Source organism: Dreissena polymorpha, chromosome 9, assembly GCF_020536995.1.
Source record: "Dreissena polymorpha isolate Duluth1 chromosome 9, UMN_Dpol_1.0, whole genome shotgun sequence".
Classification (NCBI taxonomy): Eukaryota; Metazoa; Mollusca; class Bivalvia; order Myida; family Dreissenidae; genus Dreissena; species Dreissena polymorpha.
The window spans coordinates 65705776-65731830 of NC_068363.1; the positions used below are offsets into that span (position 1 = coordinate 65705776).

General features: G+C 40.6%; 3 protein-coding genes across 7 annotated transcripts in view; all 3 read right to left on the bottom strand.

The window, feature by feature from the left end:
* The window catches only part of LOC127846118 (histone-lysine N-methyltransferase 2C-like), a 28695-nt gene extending 26815 nt beyond the window's left edge, over window positions 1-1880 (bottom strand). The window contains exon 1 of the mRNA XM_052377294.1: window positions 1867-1880. Coding sequence (XP_052233254.1) covers window positions 1867-1880 — 14 coding nt within the window. The remainder of the gene's footprint in view (window positions 1-1866) is intronic.
* Window positions 1881-2766: 886 nt separating this feature from the next.
* On the bottom strand, window positions 2767-7353 carry LOC127846119 (uncharacterized protein C17orf113-like). The gene is made up of 4 exons (XM_052377295.1): window positions 7287-7353; window positions 6809-6961; window positions 5721-5863; window positions 2767-3707 (listed from the first exon to the last, which is right to left on the bottom strand). The coding sequence occupies exons 1-4, from the start codon at window positions 7351-7353 to the stop codon at window positions 2814-2816; spliced, it is 1257 nt and encodes a 418-aa protein (XP_052233255.1). The 3' UTR covers window positions 2767-2813.
* LOC127844448 (histone-lysine N-methyltransferase 2C-like) overlaps window positions 7293-26055 on the bottom strand; it is a 99984-nt gene continuing 81221 nt past the window's right edge. For 3 of the 5 annotated variants that reach the window (XM_052374657.1, XM_052374656.1, XM_052374654.1), the window contains 8 exons: window positions 25689-26024; window positions 24846-24941; window positions 18582-18769; window positions 17618-17731; window positions 10414-16405; window positions 9642-9769; window positions 8417-8546; window positions 7293-7794 (listed from right to left, as the gene is read on the bottom strand). In XM_052374657.1, coding sequence (XP_052230617.1) covers window positions 7427-7794; window positions 8417-8546; window positions 9642-9769; window positions 10414-16405; window positions 17618-17731; window positions 18582-18769; window positions 24846-24941; window positions 25689-26024 — 7352 coding nt within the window. In that variant the 3' untranslated portion in view covers window positions 7293-7426. The remainder of the gene's footprint in view (window positions 7795-8416; window positions 8547-9641; window positions 9770-10413; window positions 16406-17617; window positions 17732-18581; window positions 18770-24845; window positions 24942-25688; window positions 26025-26055) is intronic. The other 2 variants (XM_052374655.1, XM_052374658.1) reach the window with 2 other exon arrangements.

Consider the following 26055-nt stretch of genomic DNA (forward strand, 5'->3'; position numbering starts at 1 on the left):
CCATTTTTGAACTCTTCCAAGATATCATTGGGACAAATCTTCATGAAGATCTGACGATAAATGTGGCCGCTACAGTGTTTACAAGGCAAATATTCATGACGCACAACGGAAGACAGACAATTGACAAAAAGTGATAACAAAAGTTCACCATGAGCAAACAAGATATGTGTTTGTCAGAAACACAATGCCCCCTACTACGCCGCTTTGAAATAAAATTTATATTTATCATTTGGCAGGTATAGAAATCATCTGCCTTTAAGGCTTATTACTTCCCTTGGATTTTGTCCAATCCAACCACGGGGAGGGGGGGGGGGGGTCTGTAGACAGTCAAAAATGACAAAGTCAGACATCACTGACAACCAAGGCCTGTGGTTTATCAAAGAGATCATAGCCAGAGTTCATCATGTATCTATGGACATAAGTCCATAGGTATGTAATGAACCCTACCAATCACAAATTAGTACAGGAAAGAAATGGTAATTATATAATTTAAACTAGAAATGACGCGGCAGAGATACGCTTTTAAAAAAGCGTGGTGATAAAAAACCTTTGACAAATCAATCATTTGAGTTATAAATAATCAAAATAAAAAATCTGTACAGTAACTGTGAAAAGAACTTAAATTCTTGATAAGGAAATATATAATCTGAGATATATAATTATATAAATTACTTCCCTTGAAAATAATTGACTACCGTGACTGTAGATTCACCACTCAAAATGTGCAGCTCCATGAGATACACATGCATGCCAAATATCAAGTTGCTACGTTCAATACTGAATAATTATCTCCCTCTTAAGCTTATTACTTCCCTTGGATTTGTATTTTTGACCTTAGACCTTGAAGGATGACCTTGACCTTTTACCACGATGTGTTTGTCAGAAACACAATGCCGCCTACTGCGCCGCTTTGATTTATTTAACAAAAATATATACTTTGGCAGGTCAGATAATTATGTCCATTTAAAGCTTATTACTGCCCGTGGATTTGTTTTTCAACCCCGTGACCATGTTTTTGACCCGGCATGATCCATATTCGAACTTGACCTAGATATTGTCTAGATACAACTTCTGACCAAGTTTCGTCAAGATCGGATGCAAACTATTTGAATAAGAGAGCAGACACGAAAAGTGTGACAGACTGACAGACAGACTTACAGACGGACAGTGCGAAAACTATATACCCCCTTTTCTTCGAAAGGGGGCATAAAAATATTATGCTCATAAAGATTGTCACCATGGTTGAAGATGATATTATTAAAACTAATTGATTAAACTAAATCAAGATATGATAACAACATTTGCACTTAGCAAGTGTCATTCAGATTGAACTAAAAATGTGACTAAAAGTATTCACAATGTTTCACTATAAGCAACTGTAGACATACAAAAAAACTTCCACCCCCCTGAGAGCCTTGTTTATAAACAATAATGAACTATTTTCAGACTCACCATGCAATTATATTTCCAATTAAAAAATCAATAAATCCATTTTAAAACACAAATCTTTGATAATGTGGGTTATTGTATTAAACAACAAGCAAATTCAATCAATTGATATCCCCCGCCAATGTGCTTCTGGACACTCATAACAAGTTTCAATAAAATCCGCCAAAGCACTTCCAAGATATTGCTCCTGACAGACGGACGGAAAGACAGACAGACGGACGGAAGGACGGACAACGCCAAAATAATATCCCTCCGCCTATGGCGGGGGATAAGAAAACCCAGTTTATTTTAGCAGAAATATGGACCCTTTAAGGGAGAGTATCTTGAGCATACTAGTTTGTTAATGAATAAAGAGTTCTCTTAAATTCCTGAGTAAGAGTTACTGCCCATTCTATAAATTGAAAGTTCTGAGCTCACTTCCTTTCTGGCATTGGATTCCAAGGTTTAAACCTACAGAAAAAATTGAAATTAAAAAATCTACATTAATCTGCAGAGATATCTCTTAGTTATATAACAAAAGCATCACAAAATGTCGGTAAGAGGTAAACCAGCAGGAAGGAAGAGGAGAGCTCAGACAAAACTGCCAGAAAATCAGGAAACTGGGGGCCATGTTTTTCCACCCATCATGACCATTTTCGAACTCGTCCGAGACATCTATAAAATCGATGTTTAGAAAATTGTGTATGATGATTCGGCAAAAAATGTGACTTCTAGAGTATTCACAAGCTTTTTTTACTATATAAATATAAGGAAAATTACCGCCCCCCCCCCCCCCCCCCCCCCCCTGGCGGCCATGTATTTTTACCGTTCCGACCCATTTTCGAACTCAACCGTCATCCAGAAAACACATGTTCTGACCAAATTTCATGAAGATTGGACCAAAAATGTGACTTATAGAGTGTTCACATGTTTTCACTGTACACATATAGAGAAAACTGCCCCGCCCCCTGGCGGCCATGTTTTTTCACCGATCTGGACCATTTTCGAACACATTCGAGATATAAAAAAAAACAATGTTTTGACGAAGTTTCATGATGATTGGGCAAAAATTGTGACTTCTAGAGTGTTCACAAGGTTTATCTATAGCCATATAAGGAATACTACCCCGCACCCTGGCGGCCATGTTTTTCAACGGACCGAACCATTTTTGAACTCAACCAACATCAGTGTTCAATCCAGCTTTTCACTAAAGAGGGCCCTTCGGGCCCACAGACTTTGTTGGAGGGGGCCCTTGGTCAAAGTTGGGGGTCATTAGCAGACAAATCAAAAATACATATATAAAACTGACATGAAACACATGATATGGTGTTACTGACTACCTTGAAATGAACATTTCTACACTTGCTCCCCTAACACTGAGAAAGTCACTTGCTACTGAAAGCCCTCTTGTCTTTTGCCCCCCTCCATACTCCCACAGCCCTCTCATAGTCAAAGTCAGCAAAACTAGCCTTGCTCATGGCTAATATCATTAATGTATTCAGTCTATCTGCCGACAGCCAGTTCCTATCAGAGGTTTTGATGTCGTTTTGAGTTGAAAAACCTCTCTCACAGTCTGCTGTTTGTAGAGGAACAATGAGGGCCAACTCAGCCAGTTTAAACATATTTGGAACTAAGCTCTTGTGGTGGGTGTGGAGTATTTTCCAAAGAGTGTAGATATTGTCTGTGGGATACTTCTGCTGAATCACCAGGTGCTTAAGTATCTGCCACTCCATTTTCACCTCTGCCTCATCAACATAGGGTACACACTGAGACACCTGTTGACCATATTTCTCACACAAAATCTGAATTTCTTCCTTGCCATGAGCAAGTAGTTTGTCTTTTTCTACAAAGGTAATGCCTCTCATGCCAAGAATTGCCAATGCTCTTGTGACTGATGTGTCATGTTCAGGAAACCTCCTGTGCAGTTGAGATATCACCTGCTGGATGAATTCTGCTCTGATGGACTTGAAGTGTGTCGCCTTGTTCTTGGTCATAGAAATTCTGTGGTTATTGATTTCCAAGTGATTCTCGGTAATTGCAGAATTTAACATGGTCATGTAGGGGCCATCATTTTCAGTCAAGTATTCCAGCTGTGATATTGTGGACTGTATTAGAGGTTGCACCACTGCAATGTCTATGTTCTTGTTCTGGAAGGAGAGACTGAGTTTTGTCAGAATTGGCATAATGTCCATCAATAAGTAAGTGACAGCAACAAACTCAAACTGTGTCAGCTGGGAATGTATTCCCTTTGCTGCTCCACCACTTTCTGACTGCTTTTCCTACTCAAAGTAGGTAACAAGTGATCCCCAGGTATGGAAAACAGCTTCCAAGGCACTGTAAAAGGCAAACCATCTCACTGCGTGAAATCCGTTTTATTTTCAATTTCTTATCATCTAAGACATCTACAATCTTTGACAGATTGGGAGTTCGAAGAGAAGAGTGCTTGAAATGATAAACAATGTTAGTGAAGATCTCCCTGTGCTTTTTCAGGTAATCAACACTGTCTGCTGCATGACTAGTACATAAGGCTAGCTTGTGAGCCATGCAATGAATGATCACTAGAAAGCCATGCACTAACTCCAGATATCCGGCCTGTCATCACCCATGCCCCATCAGATCCAAAAAACATGATCTTTTTAACATCTATTGTCACTAGCAGAAGCTTTCAAATGTATGTAAATAGTTTCAGCATCACCCTTTTCAATTGTAACATTGTCAAGAAAATATGTCTCTGGCTCAAAGGAACTACCTTTTGGAATTAATCTCACATAGACTACAAGATTTTTCTGGACTGAAATATCATCACTTTCATCACACATCTGGGATACAACATTGGCAGATGCTATCTTTTGCTTTAAATCAGTCTCAATTATCTGACAAATGGCATCTTGAAAATCTGCAGCAGCTGGCCCCGACTGCTAAGTGGCATTATCTCCTGAATACAAAGACCCAATATCAGGACAGCCTTGCAGCATAACCAATAAACAGTTCTCATTGCACAAATAACAGAGTTTTTCTTTTTGTCATACAATGAATTCACGGCGGCTTTCATACGAGACTGCTCCTTTTTATCAGTCAATGAATTCAAGTGATCAGCTGATGCCATGTGACGGCCCAGTGTTGACGTTCGGAAATTTGAACACCCTGAGACAAATGGGTTTAATTTCCCCGTGGATACACACAAAGTGCATTTCATTTGGTTTTCTTTTTCATCGTAAGATAGCCACAATTTAAAGCGCTCGTTCGTAAGCCATATCCGCTGAAAACCTCTCTTTTTATCACTATAAGTTGAAGGTTCCTGGGCAGTTTTCAATTCATTTTAGGGTTGAGGACTATAATCATTGTTAGGCAGGGGCTCTACTTGGGTCTTCTGCTTTTTGGTCGCAGCTGTCAGCGCAAAATACTCTGAAATTCTCTTCATTTTTTTGTTTATTGATGCTAAAACATGTGATGCGAGTACCAGATGTAAATAACATAGTAACCAACGGGTTATCAATCGATTAGGTTAAGCACAATACACACTAGCAGTTTACTACACCTACGTCGGGTACCAGTCTGCAAGGTTCTCGCTAAATGAGCGGAAATGAACAAAATAAGCAGAAACAAAGAATTTGACGGAGTTGGATTTTCGGCTGCTAGTGCGCCCAGCGGGCCCGGAAACGTCTCAGATTTGCGCACGAGCCGAGCCAAAGCGGCCCCGGGTGCACCTCTAGATTGAACAGTGCCAACATATCATTAAGAAAAACATTTTGACAAAGTTTCATGAAGATTAGGCATCAAATGTGACTTCTACAGTGTTCACAAGGTTTTTCTTTTTTTGACCTAGTGACCTAGTTTTTGACCCAGCATGACCCACTTTCGAACTCAGTCAAGGTATCAATGGGACAAATGTTCTGACCAAGTTTCATGAAGATCGGACAATAAATGTGGCCTCGAGAGTGTTCACAAGGCAAAATGTTGACGCCGCACGCCTCACGACAGACAAAAGGAGATCACAAAAGCTCACCATGAGCACGTTGAGCTCAGGTGAGCTAAAAAGCAAATTAACCCCAAGTCATCTCCATCCCTTAAGATACAGAACACCATAAAGGAGTCCTCACATAGTTGGGTGCAGATTTACTCCCTGAATACATGAATATCAACAAGAGGGACATGGGCCTTAAGGCACTCACATGGGAAAGGAAGGAATGAAAGTATTCTGAGGAGGTAGAGTTCAGAATATTAAAAGTACTTTATGAAACAGGTGAGCTCAAAATTAACACATACTTTGTTGGGTGCATTTTCGGGTGTACCCGAGGGTGTGGTGGCAGGGTAGGCACAGAGCCCTTAGTGGCCCCTAGGGAGGTGAGGGCGAATGGGGGCGAGACGCGTTGGTCAGCCTCTCCTTTGATGCTCTCCATCATCATGTTGTAGCGCTTCTCATCCTCTGTCAGGCCTACAGGCAGTGACAGTATCAGCAATGAAATACTTCAATAGCCAATGTAATGTTATATTTTTTATTTAATAGGAAATTACAAAAATCCCCAAACTGAGAGCAGTTCACTTTCTTAAGAAATGAGCTGTGTCATGTGAAAACTGGGTTAAATGCATGTGTGTAAATTGGTTGTCCCAGATTACCTTGTGCAGTCTGCACAGGCTAATCATGGACGACACTTTCCGCTTTTTATGGAATATTGTGTTTAAAGAAAGTGTTTTATTAGCAAAATCCAGTTTAGGTGGAAAGTGCACAGGCTAATCTAGGATGACACTTTACGCACATGCATTAAGCCCGGTTTTCCTTGAGGGAGGCTCGCTTTTATTGACACATTGTACACACAAGGTACTGATTGTTCTAACAACCATTTGGATTTTCAAACAAGATTTTCAAACACAGTTAATTGCTTGTTATGCATGTATGATATTTTCCCAGATTTACTGGTATCATACAAGCTAAAGATTTAATACTACTGTATAAACAAGACAAATAGTTATTACAAGTTTATTATTCAACAAAGCAAATTTAAAGATCAAATACTTATTTACTCAACATGCACATGAAATTACCCATGAAATAAAGGCTAAAAGGAAAGTAATTCAAATCTTTAACAACGCTTGTCAGATTTTCAGTAAAAAAAATATTTTTTACTAAAAACCAAGGTAAGATTTGTTGATAAAGCAAATTTTGTCTAATTTACAGTATCAAATTTCAATACCATTCCCAAGGCAAATTGCCAAAATGAAATCACAAATTTCTCACAACTAAGTTTAAGAGTAGTTCGCTTAATAATTAAAATCTATTAACAAATGATGGTTTAAACAGATAGAATTTATACATTTAGAGTTTAAACTACTTGAGATAAATTCATATCTTTAGAATTTAACCACCTGTCTTCAAAAGTACCTGACAATTCGACTTTGTCTGTGTTTCTCATGCGATCTAACTCCCTGTTGAGCACAGAAGGTGATGCGTTACCTAGCAACAGTTCTTCATAGAAGTCTGCATTGTGCTCCGTAAGTTTCATGGTGCCAAACAGTCCTGCTAACTTGCTCTCCCCTGAATGACAAATCACAGAGATAGGTTCTAATTGAGAAAATACCCTGATTATGAATGGAAGTCAACTGTGAATATTCATTTTAGACCTTTATAAAAAAAGAGAGATATAATGTCAAACAAAGGTCATTTGAAACTTTACTTTCGTCTACATGTCAATATGAGGAATAGACAGTAATTAAGCAGTTTCCATGACATATCTTATAAATTAATCATAGATCATCACAATCAAACAAAATAATTGATGCTTAAATTTCTAATTTTACAATGTGATGTCATTTTCCCAAATTTATTTTCAAGATGCCCTTCCATTCCAAGCCCCACTTACGTTCAGCATCCTGGGAGACCCCTGCCAGGGAGCAAATGGCATGCATGAGGCCAACGAAGGGCTCCATCAAAGGGACTGCAGGTAGCTGCTTCAACTGCAGGCTGAACGTCTCAAAGATGTTGTCCTGGGCTGCAGTATCATTAGGCACCCCTTCCACGGTCTTTTCCTTCCTGGGCTTGCGTTTTTTTCTTCGGTTTCTGCGGCAGTTCCGGCGATACAAGCGTTCCAATTGACTGACCTTCCACAGCCTGACCTTGTTGCTGTGCATTAAAGGGTCCCTGATGAACTTCACCAGGGCTGTGACCTTGAAGCTGCCCTTGACATTGAAGGGGCCCTTGACCTTGACCCTGCATCGCCATTAGCTGTTGTTGTTGTTGTTCCTGATTTTGAAGGTCTTTTTTCTTTGTGTATTTTCTTTTCTTCGGAGTTCCGTCAGGATTTTTTCTCTTGATTTTTCGCTGCTCTTCCATCTCTTTTCTTTTCCTATCAAATTCATCACGTTTTGCAGCTGAAACCATTTATATTCACAAAAATCATAAATAGCATATCAAATTACTATAGTGTCCATCTGAAACATAACAACACCTCTCAATGTTATAATCTATTTTTCTTTAGCACAATATTAAAAATTAAAGGTAATCACTCCAAATTGAAAAAGCTTAAGTTTTCATCACAGACATTGTCAGTTAATACTTAAACCTGCAAACTGATTTGTTTTCTCCATCAGTATTTTAGCTTTTGTCTATCACCAAAGCCTGGAACACTTTCAGTACCATGTTTAACTTTCTACCAGATGATAAATGGTAAAAGGCACATAAACATTCTTATAAACAGCCCATCAGTACCCTGATTTATATGAGCCTTCCCCTGGGAAAGTGTAACCCAGATTAGCCTGTGCAGTTTGCGGGGATGACAATATCTGCTGTTATGAATTTTTCATTTAAGGGAAGTCTCTCCGTAGCAAAAATCCAGTTTAGGTGGGAAGTGTCATACCTGATTAACCTGTGCAGACAGCACAGGCTAATTTGGGACGCCACTTTCCCCAAATGCATTAAGCCCTTTTTTTTCGAATGCGAGGCACAAATATATATATCCATGACTACAAGGTACATAAACATGATTACATGTACCGAAGTTGGGATCATTGGGATCAAGTCCTAGCCCAGGGTCCATCATGGATCGCTCTTTCATCAGTGGCATCTTCTCGATCTCTTCCAGCTTGCGCTGCTGTTCAGGCGTCAACTGAATATCATTAGAGTCCTACGGTTAAGAGACAAAAGTTCAAACATTAAAAAGTGTCCATTTCACCCGTGCTCTGTGAAAAGGGGATTTAATGCATGTAAAGTGTCGTCCCAGATTAGGGACGACACGTTCCGCTTGTATGATATTTTCTGTTTAAAGAAAGTCTCTTCTTATCAGAAAATCCAGTTTGGACGGAAAGTGTTGTCACTGATTAGCCTGTGCAAACTGCACAGGCTAATCTGGGACAACACTTTACGCACATGCATTAAACCCTTTTTCACAAAGTACGGTCCTTTGTTTTTTATTTGTGATTCATCAAAAAAAAGATACACAATTGATAGGTATATGTTTGTTGATGTATGCATAAAGTACAAACTAATGAAAATGGATTTTCATTTCTGGTTGAATAAATTGTGGTAAAATGTTAATAAATTAAACATGTAATGTCTGGACAGTTTTAAAAGCTTCAACAAACATTCAACATAGTTTACTGTAAACAAACAACAAGAGAAAAAACACAGTTACAATGCTCAATTCTAAACATACTTCCAAAACAACGAGGAAAAGAAATGGCCTTTACAATGATTTTGTTAGAGGCATTTGTATTAACTTGAAAATGGAAATAACTTGCAAACTACTTTATTGCAGATGTCACAATAAATTACGTAAGAACATGAACAATTTTTTTTAAACCAATCAGAGCATATTAATATATATAATATCCTTTTCATAATAATGCATCTTTAGAAAAAATATTAAAGGTACTTCTTATTTTTTTACATTCGACAAATATGTGATTACTAAATGCCATCAGCAAATCATGTTATCAATATTATTTTACACTTTAATCCACAGTTTACAATTGATAACAAGACAAAATTTGAGACAAAAGTTTTTCATAATTCTTTGAGAAAATGAGCCTGGTACTGGGAAAACTGGACTTTAATGCATGTGCATAGTGTTGTCTCAGGTTCACTAACCCAGGACATAACTTTCCGCCTAAAAGGATTTTCGTACTGAGGAAACTATGGGACGACACTTCACCCACATGCATTATGCCCAGTTTTCCCAAAATCAAGCTCATATATAAACCAGCCCTGCCTTATATCCCACCTCTGAGTGTTCAGATGATGGAGTTATCTTCCCTGATGGAATAGCTGCCTGGGCTGCTTTGGTCATGGCAGTTTTCTGCTTTGCCAGCAGTTTTTTCAGCATAGCATTCTGTGCTGTATCCATTCCATCTATGGAGACAAGTAAATAACATTTTTGAAAGACACAAGAACATACTTTTTCTATAGACTAGTAAAGTATATTAGCCGCATTGCATTATCATGGTTTAAGAAAACAAGAGATGTGTTTGTCAGAAACACAATGCCCCCTAATGCGCAGCTTTGATTTAATTTTGTTTACCTTTGACCTTGATGGATGACCTTGACCTTTCACCACTCAAAATGTGCAGCTCCATGAGACACACATGCATGCAAAATATCAAGTTGCTATCATCAATATTGCAAAAGTTATGACCAAGGTTAAAGTTTTGTGACACATACAATGTCAGACACATACAATGACAGACACAAACATGACAGACAGACAGACAGGCCAAAAATTAAATACCCCCGATCATTCGATCCAGGGGCATAAAAAAAAACTTATCAGAACTACATTCATAAATCCTACCATTAGTCCAATACTAATTATTGTGGACTTTTATAGGTCCTCTGTACCAGGAAATCTAATGTCTAGTTGTTGCACGGTCTAGTCCAAAGTCTAACGTCAGACATAACAAAAAAATCCTTTAAAACCTTACCAAGAAAACAATAGATGTTATTTTTCTTGAAATTTTTTGTGAACATACATAAATAAATGTACAGTATAATCCTACCTTGAGATTCCTGCTTGATGTGCATACTTCCGGGGCTGACCATAGGCGGACTGGTCATCATGCTTTCGTGACCATGTCCTGACATGTGCATTCCCGGACTCGAGGTGTAGGCCCCAGCAGTGGGTTGAGGCCCCATTCGTCTCACTGCCTCCTCGTGGCTCACGGAGACCATTTGTTCATGACTCATAGAGGGCCCAGAAAACAGGTAACCAGGCGAAAATCTCGGCCCTGGACCGGCACCATCTACTGGTCTAGAATGATTCGGATCAAACTGCATGCGATGGTCCATTGACATTCTTGGGTCAAACTGCATTCTAGGGGGTCCAGGCATCCTGTTAAACTGCTGGAATTGCTGGCGGATGTCACCGCCAAAACCACCAGGTGCTGAATTCCTGGGCATAGACAAGGGAGGAATGGCTCCGTGGGAGAATGGCATTGAGTTTGGAGAGGACACAGACGGCATGCTTCCTGCGTTTGGAGACACACCAGGGTGCCTCTGTGTCGGAGAAAGCATTTCTGTGGAAGAGTGTGTAGGCATTCCATGAGGCATGCCTGATGGCGGCCCCATCATTGTCATACCGGAGCTTGGTGCACCCAAAGGGTGGTGCATGGGGTTCCCACCAGGGTGGCTTGTAGGAGACATCTGTCCTGGCTGCATTGGTGGCATTACATGACCTTGGGGAGGACCATACGGTCGCATGCCAGGATGCCGCATACCGGGGGGCATACCTGGCATACCCGGGTGCTGTTGCATCATGGGATGACGGAGCCCCATCTGCATATCGCCATCATTGGGGCTGGGGAAGCCTCTGGGACCCATCCCACCCATTGGATGTGAGGGTGGTGGAAATCTCATCTGTTGTCCCATTGCTGGGTTCATATGTCTCTCCTGATTCACATACATGCCTTTAGCAGGTGCATCATTCGCCAATACCTTCACTAAATGTGGAGTCAGGTTCCCAGGCATCTGGTATTTAGGATGGTTGAATGTATTCTGCTGCGACCTCTGTCCTCGTGGTCTAGCCCCGGCTCCTGCAGCCTGCGCATAGTGCATTCTTGGCGGGCCTGAGTGTGGTTGCTGATGGGGCCCGGACAGCGACGGCATAGCGCCATGCTGCATGCTCTCAGACCCTGCCTGAACTCCAGCTGATGAAGATGAGACTGACATTGACATAGAACTTGGAAAATGGGAAGTTGGGGGGCTCTCAGATATACTGGTGAAAGATGCATGCATTGATGTTGGCATCGATGGATTGGAGCATGAAACAGATAGGCTTGCATTTGGTTCAGCCTTAACATAAGTACTAGGGGGCAATGAGACCTCTACTGAGGCAGAGGAATGCTGCGTTGATGATTGGCCGCCTAGGGGCGGAAATGACACAGTTGACACTGCATGCACCATGGACGACACTGATGAGAATGGTACGGGTGCACTTGAAGTACTTGTGGATGTCTGCTGTACAAATGGAGACTGCTCTGAATTGTCCTCTGCCAATCTATGCCAGCCAACAGCAGCAAATGTGGCTGTCACTGACGGTAACTGTAAATCATCAGCAGCGCTAGAGACAACCTGGCCAGTGCTTACATGGCCGGGCGACTGGGAGTTTCCTGGAGAGGACTTCTGACTATGATTGCCCGTTGACAGGGCAGGTGATTGTCTCTGAACGCTTGGAGGCCTCGACACTGGTGTTGATCTATTACTGCCTGGCAGAGAGGCCTGCCCAATAGCTGCTGGAGGCGTCTGAGACTTACTACTGGACCCTGGACTTGGCATGGGTGCATTTGTCCTTACATCTACTTGGTTGTGAGGACTCGAGCTGGTTGATCGTGAATGGATTAACGGAGGTACAACTGACGGGGGCATTCCTCCTGATGTTTGCTGTGGTATTGACTGCATAGCTGAATGTGCCTGAGAAAATGCTGGATCAGGACTAATTCCCACACCAGGATGGCTTGGCATCTGAGAAAATTGCGGATTTGGATAATGCTGAGGCATCTGCTGAGGCCCAGCCACTCTTTGCATGCCTGGTCTTGGAGGATAGCCTAGCGGCCTGTAGCCCATCGGTAGCCGTGGGTCGCCCATGAAATATCTCTGATCCTGTGGCATTCCTGGATGCCCTGGCATGGCATACCTGGGATCCTGCAGGAAGTATCTCGGATCCTGGCTGGGAACCTGACTGGAAGACGAAGGGTGAACTTCCATGAAGACTTGGCTCTCATGATTTATGGGGTCACCTCGTTCATGCATTGAATGTCTTTCCTGCACATCCATGCCTGGTCTCACACCATCCATTTGCATTCGTGGTGGCATACGAGAATCATGGCCTGGCATCCTTTGCAGAAATTCAGGTCTTGGTGGCATTCCTTGGGAAGCATTCATATGAAACTGAGAAGGAACACCCCTACCTCTCCCCATCTCATACAATGCATTCAATCTGTTGGCATCAGTAACAGAAGGGGCAGATGGAGCTGCAACTTGTGCCTGAACACTGCCTGTGTCTTGTGCAGCCTGGGAAATATTGCCTGTAACAGGTAACTCCTGTTGCCTGGGAACACCTTCTCCAGGACCTGTAAGGGGCCTGAAGTGTTGTGGCTTTGGAACAGATGTCAGTGGTATAGAGGCCGGGCCAACAGTACTGAAAGCTGGCCCAGCATTTCCATTTGCTTCTGATGCTGATGAGGTAAGTTGTGCTGCTGGCAAAGAAGACTGTGTTACTGGTTGATTTTTAGCATTAGTGGATTCTTTCTCCACACTGAACTGTTCTTCTGGTGACCTTTCAGCCAATTTGGGTTGAGTTTGTGCAGAAGATGTAGTTATTGCTGGTGTGACATCCACAATATAGTCCATGACCTTGTTTTCTGCAACTGTGGACACATTAAATGTAGTGTACATTGGCTCTTCTCTGGGTTGGGCTGATTCTGAAGAAGAAACTGTTGTAGCAGGTTCAACACTACCTTGTTCCACCTTCACCATTTCATTGACAATGTTATGCTCATTTCTAATAGATGGTTCTGCAAAACTGGGAACAGAATGATTAGTATCAGCATCACTGTACTTGGCACTTGGTACAATGCTGGTTTCAGCTTCTTGTGATGTGGCTAATGTAACTTGATCTAACTCCATTTCTGTGCCCTCGCTGGAATTATCAGCAGCAACTGCTGAAGGCGTAACATTTCTTGATGATGATCTCTGTACTGAAGAACTGGAAAATGCACTTCCTTCGCTTGCTTGAATGGAAGCCACTTTGTTACCAGGACTTACAGGTTTATAATCAGCATGTGGACTGCCACTTTGTGCTGCTGTTATTGGAGTTGGCTTCACAGCGTTGGGCATCGATATGTACGGATGATCTACCTGAACTGAAATCGGAGAGATCATGAACGATCCTGCTGGTGTTGGGACAGTTTCTGTTGAAACAACTACATTAGCCATAGAAACACTACCCAGGTTCTCGTGTACATCAGTATTGGCATTGTTTTCTTGCTGTGGTGGTGGTGTTCCACAATGTTTACCATCTTTACATTCATGTTGGGGTGGTGGTGTTCCACAATGTTTACCATCTTTACAGTCTTGTTGGGGTGGTGGTGTTCCACAATGTTTACCATCTTCACATTCTTGTTGGGGTGGTGGTGTTCCACAATGTTTACCATCTTTACATTCTTGTTGGGGTGGTGGTGTTTCACAATGTTTACCATCTTTACATTCTTGTTGGGGTGGTGGTGTTCCACAATGTTTACCATCTTTACATTCTTGTTGGGGTGGTGGTGTTCCACAATGTTTACCATCTTTACATTCTTGTTGGGGTGGTGGTGTTCCACAATGTTTACCATCTTTACATTCTTGTTGGGGTGGTGGTGTTCCACAATGTTTACCATCTTTACATTCTTGTTGGGGTGGTGGTGTTCCACAATGTTTACCATCTTTACATTCTTGTTGGGGTGGTGGTGTTCCACAATGTTTACCATCTTTACATTCTTGTTGGGGTGGTGGTGTTCCACAATGTTTACCATCTTTACATTCTTGCTGTGGTGGTGGTGTTCCACAATGTTTACCATCTTTACATTCTTGTTGGGGTGGTGGTGTTCCACAATGTTTACCATCTTTACATTCTTGTTGGGGTGGTGGTGTTCCACAATGTTTACCATCTTTACATTCTTGTTGGGGTGGTGGTGTTCCACAATGTTTACCATCTTTACATTCTTGTTGGGGTGGTGGTGTTCCACAATGTTTACCATCTTTACATTCTTGTTGTGGTTGTGGTGTTCCACAATGTTTACCATCTTTACATTCTTGCTGTGGTGGTGGTGTTCCACAATGTTTACCATCTTTACATTCTTGTTGGGGTGGTGGTGTTCCACAATGTTTACCATCTTTACATTCTTGTTGGGGTGGTGGTGTTCCACAATGTTTACCATCTTTACATTCTTGTTGGGGTGGTGGTGTTCCACAATGTTTACCATCTTTACATTCTTGTTGGGGTGGTGGCGTACCACAGTGTATACCATCTTTACATTCTTGTTGAGGTGGTGGTGTACCACAATGAAAACCATCTTTACATTCTTGTTCAACTAAAGGTTCAGCATCAGTATTTTCTTTCTGAGCTGTTGTATTGGGATGAGAATCTGGTATATATTCAAATGTACTTCCTTGTTGCACAGAAATATTTTCAGACTGGACATTTGCACCTTCAACAGGTGTCACTGATTTTCCTACAACTTCAGCTGTTTGACTAGAATATTGCCCTTGTTGACTAGGAATTGCTGTCTGTTGAGAATCAACTATTGTATGAGTTATGGGTGATCGAAAATCACCTAAAGGACCATGTGCACCATCTGGCCCTTGCTTCACTCCTTGATTATCAGTTGAAATACTCCCTGCACTTCCCATAGGCTGCATAGCTTGATGAGGTGATTTTGCCTGTACCTGCTGCTGTTTAATTTCATTGCCAGATGACTGGCTTTCACTCACTGTAGGTCTATCAACAGCAGTAGACTGAACTGTCGTTGCAGCAGGCTGACTGGCAGCCTTAGCCGGGTCTGGGGGTGGAATGTCGTGAGGAGGAATGTTCAGAGCACCTGGCATAGTAAGTCCCTGATTATAAGACATGGCTGATAAGCCATGCCGTAAAGAATTCCTGGCAGCAGCCTCTGGCGCTATCCAATGAGGCATTGGAGGAGGCTGTCTTAATGGGCCTTGCATAAAACTTGGATGAAACACGGGTGGTAAATTTGGCTGCTCACCGCCTCCTCTGGGATGGAACATTGGTCTGGCTTGTGGATGCGTGCCCGCTCGTACCTGCCCAGGAAGGAACCCAGGTCTTAAACTCGCTTGGAATGCTTGTTGACCGGGATGAGGTCCCTGTAGAGACATTTCTGCCTCAGAAGAGGTCCCCAGCGGACCCATTGCCTGGCTGTTTCCCTGAAGTGGTTGATGCATGGAATGGGATACTGGCTGGCTGCCTATTTGCTCTCCCATTGGTGGTCTGGTCAAGCGATGACTGGGTCGCATCTGACTCTGTGAATGCATCCCTGGCATCCTCAGACCTTGACCTGCATTCATTGGGGGTGGTGTAATATATTGTTCAGGTCCTGACACATGCATGCCAGACATTGGCAAATCTTTTGTAACAGGCTGACCTGAGGCTGGAGACACCAACTGCCCTTGCTGAGCTGGGCTGCTAGCACCAGTGTATAGTCCTTGGCTGGCAATCTCAATAGATGAATCGGAGACAGAAAACTGTGATCTCAGCTGACCTGCAGGTAGGGCAGCTGTGGAGCCTGTAGATTCGCTACTAGCAGAGTTTCCAATTGGGGACTGACCACCAGTTTTCTGTGTGTCTACTGTGGCCCCCTGGTCATGGCTGGCTGGGGTCAATCTCCCCTGAGATCCAGGGGTCAATCGCCCTTGGTTACCAGGTGTGAGACGACCTTGAGAGCCTGGAGTTAACCGTCCCTGTTGACCTGGAGTAGGTGGTCTGTGGACAGGTGGTGTCTGAAACAAAACATTAATGGCTATAAATGAAAATTATTTTTGAAAACTGGGCTTTATGCATGTGCTTTGAGTTTGGTACCAGCTTAGACTAAGCAGTACACAGTAATCAGGGACATCACTTTGCACATAGACTCAATATTCATTAAGTAGATACTCGTTTTAAATGAAAAATATCATTAAAGCAAGTGTCGTCCTTGATAAGCCTAAGCAGAATGCACAAGCTAATGTGGGATGACACTTTACACGCATGCATTAAGCAGAATTTTCACAGATGGAGGGACAAATAACAATTTTTACTTTACAAGCAGCTAAAAATGCTTGTCATTTCATACAATATTTGATAGAAACAGGAGCTGTGATTGTGAAACCCAATGCCCCCTACTGCGCTTTGAAGCCGCACAGCAGCTATTTAAGAAAAAAATTACCTTTGACCCTGAAGGATGATCTTGACCTTTCACCACTCAAATGGTGCAGCTCCATGAGATACACATGCATGCCAAATATCAAGTTGCTATCTTCAATATTGCAAAAGTTATGGCCAATGTTAAAGACAGACACATACAATGACAGACAGACAGGCCAAAAACAATATACCCCCATCATTCCATCAGGGGGCATACAAATGTTTATAATATATCATGAAGTCATCAAATGACTGCATGGTTAGCTTATACAAAATAATTTGTTTTTAATTTTATCAAAACCATTTCACAATTTAATGGTTGTAATAAATGGATTTATTTCTTTAACCTAATGACTTATTCATAAATGTGATTGTAGAACCATCTTAGGGGTGGAAAATGCCTTAATATCTTAAAGGGTTCACCAAGCCTCTTCATTTTTAAATGAGTTGTGTTCTAAGAAAAATGGGCATAACGCATGTGTGTAAAGTGTCGTCCCAGATTAGCCTGTGCAGTCCGCACAGACTAATCAGGGACGACACTTTCCGCCTAAATTGGATTTTTGCAAAGAAGACTTCATTTACATGTAAAATGTCATAAAAGTGGAAAGTGTCGTCCCTGATTAGCCTGTGCGGACTGCACAGGCTAATCTGGGACGACACTTTTCGCACATGCATTATGCCCAGTTTTCTCAGAACCTGACTCAAATAGATGGAGCAATGTTTTGAACTACATTTACAAGGGAGAAAACTGAAAGGTGGGAAAAATCACTTCTCTATGATTACACAATATCCATTTGTACCACACCTACCTTGGAAGGCTGCACATTAGGACTGTACGTCTGAGTAGTGGCAGCCTGTGAGGTGAGACTGTCTCCCTGCTCACTGACCACTGCAGTCGTACAAGGGGAACCAGCAACAGTGGTCTGCAACACACAAGTAATAAGAATTTAACACTTTACCTCTACAAATACACATTTTGACGCGCTTTAAAGCCCCTTAGAAAATCAAATTAAATTATTTACCTTTCTTACTAGATTCAAGCTTTATACAATTTGTTTCTAACCATAAGATACTGTTTAACAACAACAAGCATAAACATGAACAGACTACAAGTTACTCACTGGCTGTTCTGGTTTTATGTTGGTTGCATATAGCCATTTTCATTTGCTTCTGAGTGTTAATAGTTGTGTCAAACCAAGACGGTATTTGACAAAAAAAATTGAGTTCAACTGTTGGACTTGATGAGCTTCCTTGTGCAAAAAATGGGTTTTATGTCCTGATATATACGGCAAGTATAGCTCCAAACCAGCCAGCATGCAGCCTATACATGCTGACAGTCTCTTAGGGGCTGCCCTGTCTGCTTATAAGACGACAAACCCTTAATTAAATTTACAGCAGACAGTGTAGTTGCTGACCAGACTTGATGATTGCACAACCCTGCTCATATATATAAATGTTCAGCAGAACTTTGACCGATAATGGATTTATTATTATGTGTTTGAAATACAACATACCTCACTAACATTTAACTGACCTTTCTGCGTGAAAATATTTGAAAGGGAATACTCAAATATTATGAGAAAAGCTTAAAACATGCCACAGGCTAATCAGGGACGACACTTTTCACCCAAAACTGAATTTTGTAAAGAGACTACTTTTAACAAATCTATAAAATCAAAAATTGTTGTCCCTGATAAGCCTGTGCAAACTGGTATGACACTTTACCCACATGCAATAAGCCCAGTTTTCCTAGAACATAGCTTGTTAACTTACTTGTACGGTGCCAGTGGCGGTGGTTGTGGTGGCAGGTGTAGCAGCCGTGGTGGTGGCTGCCTGGCCCCGCTGCATGTTGGCCGTGTTGCTGAGGATCTCCATGATGCGTCGCTCAGTCTCATCCTGGGGCTTGAACTGCATTGGGGGCGGCTTACCCTGCGTAGACTGGGGGGTACTGGCTGGGGCACCTGAATCACAAAGGGTGGGGACTGATTGGAAATGTAGTTGTATCAAATGAAAATGAGCCTCACTTTAGGAGATTGGGTTAAAGTGCATGAATGAAAGTGTCACCCCAGATTAGCCTGTGCAGTCCACAAAGGCTGATCGGGGACAACACTTCCTGCCTGGCATGGATTTCCCTTTAGAAGAAATTTCCTTAAAAAGAACATTTTCTTCAAAAGGATACTGTATTCACTCGCAGCCTGTGTAGACTACACAGGCTAATCTTGGGCAACAATTTATGCACATGTATTAAGCCCAGTTTTCCCAGCAAGCAGCTCAATTGAGTCACATTCTGAGAAAACTGGGCACAATGCTTATGCATAAAGTGTCGTCCCAGATAAGCCTGTGCAGTCTGCACAGGCTAATCAGGGACGACACTTTCCGCCAAAATTAAACCAAAAATGACATAAAAGCGGAAAGTGTCGTGCCTGATTAGCCTGTGCAGATTTTTTTAATATTTCAAAAAATCTAATGGACAAACTCCTTATTATATTCCAACATGTTGACCCTAGAGTGGTAGGATTTTTTTGAAAGATTTGTTATGTCCATTATGGAGAAACACAACAAAGTTTGCATGCGTTATGAACAGGAAATCAAACTCAAGTTGCCTACTTGAGAAGCATTTGTACCAACCATTGGGCTAACTGGACAGCCCAAAAACAAGATTTTGTTCAAATTGAAACTTAATCATGTCTTTAAATAGTTTTACCATGATATATTTATTCAGTTATATATTCAACTACGTTTGACAAACACGGAAATAAAAGTGGTGAAAACACACACAATAACACATGGGTGGAAGAATACTTAGCAAATAAAATATGGAAAAAAACAACTAAAAAGACTTTACTTACAAGAGGGCCATGATGGCCCTGAATCGCTCACCTGACTAACCAAATACAATCCCAACCCAGATTTCATCAAGATAGACATTCTGACCAAATTTCATAAAGATTGGATGAAAACTGTGACCTCTATTGTATACACATGGTTTTTCTAATATTTGACTTAGTGACCTCGTTTTTGATCGCAAGTGACCCAAATACAATCCCAACCCAGATTTTATCAAGGTAAACATTCTGATCAAATTTTATAAAGATTGGATGAAAACTGTGACCTCTATTGTCCACACAAGGTTTTTCTATTATTTGACCTAGTGACCTAGTTGTTGACCCCAGATGACCTAAATACAATCCCAACCCAGATTTCATCAAGATAAACATTCTGACCAAATTTCATATAGATTGGATGAAAACTGTGACCTCTACCGTCTACACAAACAAATTGTTGACAGTTTTTCGATTATTTGACCTAGTGACCTAGTTTTTGACCTCAGATGACCCAAATACAATCCCAACTCAGATTTCATCAAGATAAACATTCTGACCAAATTTCATAAAGATTGGATGAATACTGCGACCTCTATTGTCTACACAAGGTTTTTCTGTTATTTGACCTAGTTTTTGACCTAGTGACCTAGTTTTTGACCCTATATGACCCAAATACAATCCCAACCCAGAATTCATCAAGATAAACATTCTGACCATATTTCATAAAGTTTGGATGAAAACTGTGACCTCTACTGTCTACACAAGGTTTTTCTATTATTTGACCTAGTTTTTGACCTAGTGACCTAGTTTTTGACCCCAGATGACCCAAATACAATCCCAACCCAGATTTCATCAAGATAAACATTCTGACCAAATTTCATAAAGATTGAATGAAAACTGTGACCTCTACTGTCTACACAATGTTTTTCTTTTTTTTTACCTAGTTTTTGACCTAGTGACCTAGTTTTTGACCCCAGATGACCCAAAAACAATCCCAACCCAGATTTTATCAAAATAACATTCTGACCAAATTTCATAAAGATTGGATGAAAACTGCGACCTCTATTGTCTACACAAGGTTTTTCTATTAGTTGACCTAGTTTTTGACCTAGTGACCTAGTTTTTTAACCCAGATGACCCAAATACAATCCCAACCCAGATTTCATCAATATAAACATTCTGACCAAATTTCATAAAGATTGGATGAAAACTGTGACCTCTACTGTCTACACAAACAAATTGTTGACGGACACACGCACGCACATACGGACGCCAGACATCACACGGTCACATAAGCTCACCATGTCACTTTGTGACAGGTGAGCTAAAAATGTATCACAGACACTGATGCCCAATCAAAAAACTTTCTGATACAGACAAATCCACCATATATTAACCCTTTACCACTTAGATATGTATTTTCATGCATTGTAGTCCCTTAGAAAGTCATATTTAATTTAAGACCTTTCTTACTAGATTCAAGTTGTTAAGGCTTCATCTCAAAACCTTAAGATACTGATGAGCAGCAAACAGCATAAAACCTGAACAGTCTACACGCAGGCTGTTATTGTTTTATGCTGGTTGTAAAAGCCATTTTCACTTTGCTTTTTATGGGGGAAAGGGTTAAAGTCATTTGACAATACAATTTTGAGCGAGATCCATAAAGTGTAAAAGAGGAGTTCAAAACACAAGCTGAGAGACGTATGTACAGATGTACATACATAACGTAGGGACAGACAAAAGCTATCCTTAATGCCTTACACTCCCTGAGAGCATACACATAGGCAACTCATCAAAACTCATATCTGAAAGCCTTTATGTTGGTAAAATGTGTGGAAGTAAACTTTGTAAAGAACCCATTAATTATAACATAACAAACAACACAAATGAGAATGTAACTATATATTTGTCCATGACAAGTACAGCATACAGGGGTGCTTTAACAATAGTGTTGTGCAGATGTTGCAGTGTTGTTTCACGCAGCGGTTAAAAGCGCTGCTAAAAACAAAGCAAGCTGGCTATCGAATATCTGAGCCACACTCTGGGAAAGCGGGGCTTAATGCATGTGCAAAGTGACTTCTAGGGACACTTCCACATCAACTTCATTTTTGCTAAAAAGAAACTTTTCCCTGATCAGCATGTGAAGACACTATTTGCACATGCTTTAAAGCCTGTTTTCCGCACAGCAAAGCTCATATCTTGATAATACCCTCTTATTTCACATGCAATTATAGTTTTATATTCAGTATAATTTACTTACAAAATACATTCTTGGGTTGCAAGATAGATATGGGTTAGCAGCTCCTAGACATTTGGATCACATATTTAATTTCTATCGCAAGCACCATAGCCCTCTTGTAAGCTTTGCGCATAAATGTTATTATGTTAAAATTAGGGTAAAAGGTATTATGCATGCATTTTAGTAAAAATAAAACTTTTAACGAATGGGAAAATAATAGATTAAACGGGAAGTTTTACAAAATCACAGGACTGTCAAATCAGCCTCTTTCTAGGTAAACTGGGCTTAATACATGAGCAAAGTGTCATCCCAAATAAGCCTGTGCAGTCAGCACAGGCTAATTAGAGACAACACTTTCTGCTTTCATGGAATGTTACCTTTAAGAAGTCTCTTCTACAAGAAAATCCATTTAAGGCAGAAAGTGTTGTCCTAATATGCAGCTACAGACTAATTTAGACAGGCTAATCTAGGACGACATTTTCCACATATGCATGAAGCCCAGTTTCCTCAGAGCAAGTCAAAAATCAAAAGATTGTCAAATTATAACAATTTGTGTTCCACAAGTGCAAGGAGGGCTTAGTCACAAAAGTGACTTAGTGACTAATATCTTGACACCTCTTAGTTAGCTATCCTCAAGGGCACTCCAGAATGTGTGTGTCTTTGGGAAACAAAAATGTCTTGCACTTATACACTTCATGATAGATGGCTTATTTGCTTTATAATTTAATTGCTACAGAAATTTGTGGAAACTTTTTCATTCCACAATAATGAATGCAGACCAACCAACCGACAGACTCCATATGAGGGTCTAAAAAGACTGAAATAAAGACACAAACCCTTTACCACTTAAGATACATATTTTGACACATTTGTAGTACTTTCGAAAGTTAAATTTAATTAAAGACCTTTCTTACTAGATTCAAGTTTTAAAGGCGTGATTTCCAACCCTTAGCTACTGATGAGCAGCCAACAGCATAAAACATTAACATACAGCGAGTTACTCGCAGGCTGTTCTGGTTTAATACTGTTTGCACATAGTCATTTTTGCTTTGCCTTTGAGTGGGAAAGGGTTTATACTGAAAGTTGTGGGTAGTCAAGCTCTATAAAAGCATAGTGTTATGACTGCAGTGCCCCATGCAAGTGCTCTTAATTCAGCAATTCAACTTTAAATGTGTTTTCTATGAGAAACTATTTAATATTGCTCTGGAAAAACAGGGCTTAATGCATGTGCATAAAGTGTCATCTCAGATTAGCCTGTGCAGTCCACCTCTATCATGGTATTTTTTTTGTTTAAAGGATGTCCCTTCTAAGAAAAAGGCCAGTTCAGGGGAGAAGCGTCCCTCCTGTTCAGCCGGTGAAATAACACGTCAGTTACGTGCATAGAGCCCCGTTTTCCCAGAGCTCAGCTCATATTTAAATGCCCTACTGTAGTTGATTTCTCTCTTAACTGTAGTTGATTTCTCTCTTAACTGTAGTTGATTTCTCTCTTAACTGTAGTTGATTTCTCTCTTAACTGTAGTTGATTTCTCTCTTAACACTGTTTGAATTCCGCAAAATATTGAAGCATTTATTTAACCAAATTTTGAACAAGATAAATTGTATTCCGAAAATCTAAGACTGCAGGTTTCAGAAAAGGTCAAAATCAGAGGCTCTACAAACAAACAAATTATTGGAAGGCAAAAAATCCTGTAACAAAACATCAAGACCACACAAAATAGGGGGTGGAAATAATTAAACTGTGAGGATTCCATTCACGTCAATAAGTACATGTATTACAAAGCTTTTTGCAGTATACACTCAAAACTTGCTGTTTTAGATGACAAAATGCATTGGTATAAAAAAAATTTGTTAATGATTTAATGTTCATATTTGAATAATGTACAAAATATAACAAGGGATGTTTGTAAAACATGCATGCCCCCTATATGGGCTGTCAGTTGTAGTGGCAGCCATTGTGTAAATACGTTTTTTGTCACTGTGACCTTGACCTTTGACCTAGTGACCTGAAAATCAATAGGGGTGATCTGCCAGTCATGATCAATGTACCTTTGAAGTTTCATGATCCTAGGCCTAATTATTCTTGAGTAATCATCAGGAAACCATTTAACTGTTTTGAGTCACTGTGACCTTGACCTTTGACCTAGTGACCTGAAAATTAATAGGGGTCATCTGCCAGTCATGATCAATGTACCTATGAAGTTTCATGATCCTAGGCGTAAGCATTCTTGAGTTATCATCCGGAAACCATTTTACTATTTCGAGTCACTGTGACCTTGACCTTTGACCTTGTGACCTGAAAATCAATAGACGTCATCTTCCAGTCATTATCAATGTACCTTTGAAGTTTCATGATTCTAGGCGTAAGCATTCTTGAGTTCTCATCCGGAAACCATTTTACTGTTTCCAAGTCACTGTGACCTTGACCTTTGACCTAATAACCTGAAAATCAATAGGGGTCATCTGCCAGTCATGATCAATGTACCTATGAAGTTTCATCATCCTAGGCCTAAGCATTCTTGAGTTATCATCCGGAAACCATTTTACTATTTACTATTTCGAGTCACTGTGACCTTGACCTTTGACTTAGTGACCTGAAAATCAATAGGGGTCATCTGCCAGTCATGATCAATGTAACTATGAGCGTTCTTGAGTAATCATCCGGAAACCATCTGGTGGACGAACCGACATGTGCAAAACAATATATCCCCTCTTCTTCGAAAAGAGGCATAAAATAAAATAAGTTTACACCTGAAACAATTTTCATTGAATAAGTTTAACAATGAAAACGCTCAATTGTAAAAATCTCATGTTTTAAGTGATCTTTATATACTTAACTACTTTGTTAAAAGTCTGAATATTGAACTCTCACATTTACATGAAATAATTCAATAACAAGGAAGTTTTGAGTTTTACGTTCAGTCAGTAAAAGCAACACTACAACATCTATGTCACAATGTCAAATATGGAAATTACTATCAGCGGCTTTTTTCTTTTTCTTCCGTTTCTTCGATTTGTCTTTCGACTCTATGTTAGTCACAGCATCCACAGGTGGGGGAGGAATACTAACTTCTGGAACAGCCAGCTCAGACATTCAAAACAATGCAATGCATTGATTACATTTACTCAACCTACCCACACTGATATCACACTGCATATCAAGACAAGGAAATTATTTCAACCCATCACTCAAAAATGCAAAAAAAGACATTCCGATGTCAAGTAAAATGCAAAGCAGTAACACCCATTTACCAATACAAAGGAAATTCATAATCCATATTTTGTATCAAACCCATTTTATTCGATAAGAATTTTACATATTAAACTTCCAGTATTATTTAACTATTATGCCCCCAAAAAAATTGCTGTTCAAAACTTATTTCAATTTTTTATAAAATAAATAGTCTGACAAACTACAGAAACTCGGTCTCAGCTATTCATAAAAGCAATACTGATTGCTTTTTTAAAAGCTACTTAAAAATAATGGAAAAATGTTAAAACATTGAATGGGAAGCTTACACAGAAGCCGGTCAAAATAAAATCATTCTGGTGTTTAATAAATAGCTATTTTCAAAGGTTTCTAAAATAAATCCTAAATCAAGGGTTATGCGTTACAAGCCAAACCCACATAAATACATTAAAACACCATTCTGTAAGAAAAAAAACACACACACTAAGACAGGTTATTTGCTCATCTTCGCTTCCACCAAAGACTTATTAATGCTAAAGCAAGAAAACAAACAAACTTTGACTGTCAGTGAAAGCATCAACCTTAAAGAAGTCCCCAACGAATTCCCACAGAACACAATCAATACCAACCTGGTGTGAATTCCTGACTTGCAGGTGGCGGTCCTTGATACGAGACAGGCATTCGATGCATCCCCTCCCCCAAGGGTGCCCCAGGCATTCGCTGACTCATAGGCTCCATAGGGAACCTCTGCTGCGGGTGCTGCAACTGCTGTTGCTGCTGCTGAAGTTGCTGCTGTTGCTGCTGCAGCCAAGCTGGGTGACCTTCTGGGGGTGGGCCTGGAAAGCGTTGCATTATTGGGTGTGGCCCCATGGCACTGGCCTGAGGGGGGTGGGGTTCCCGTGGGCCAGGAAATCTGGGCATGCCCTCGCTGTACACTGCCATACCGTCAACTCCAGGAGACTCACCTGTGTAGGGTGAATTTAGTAAAAATAAAGC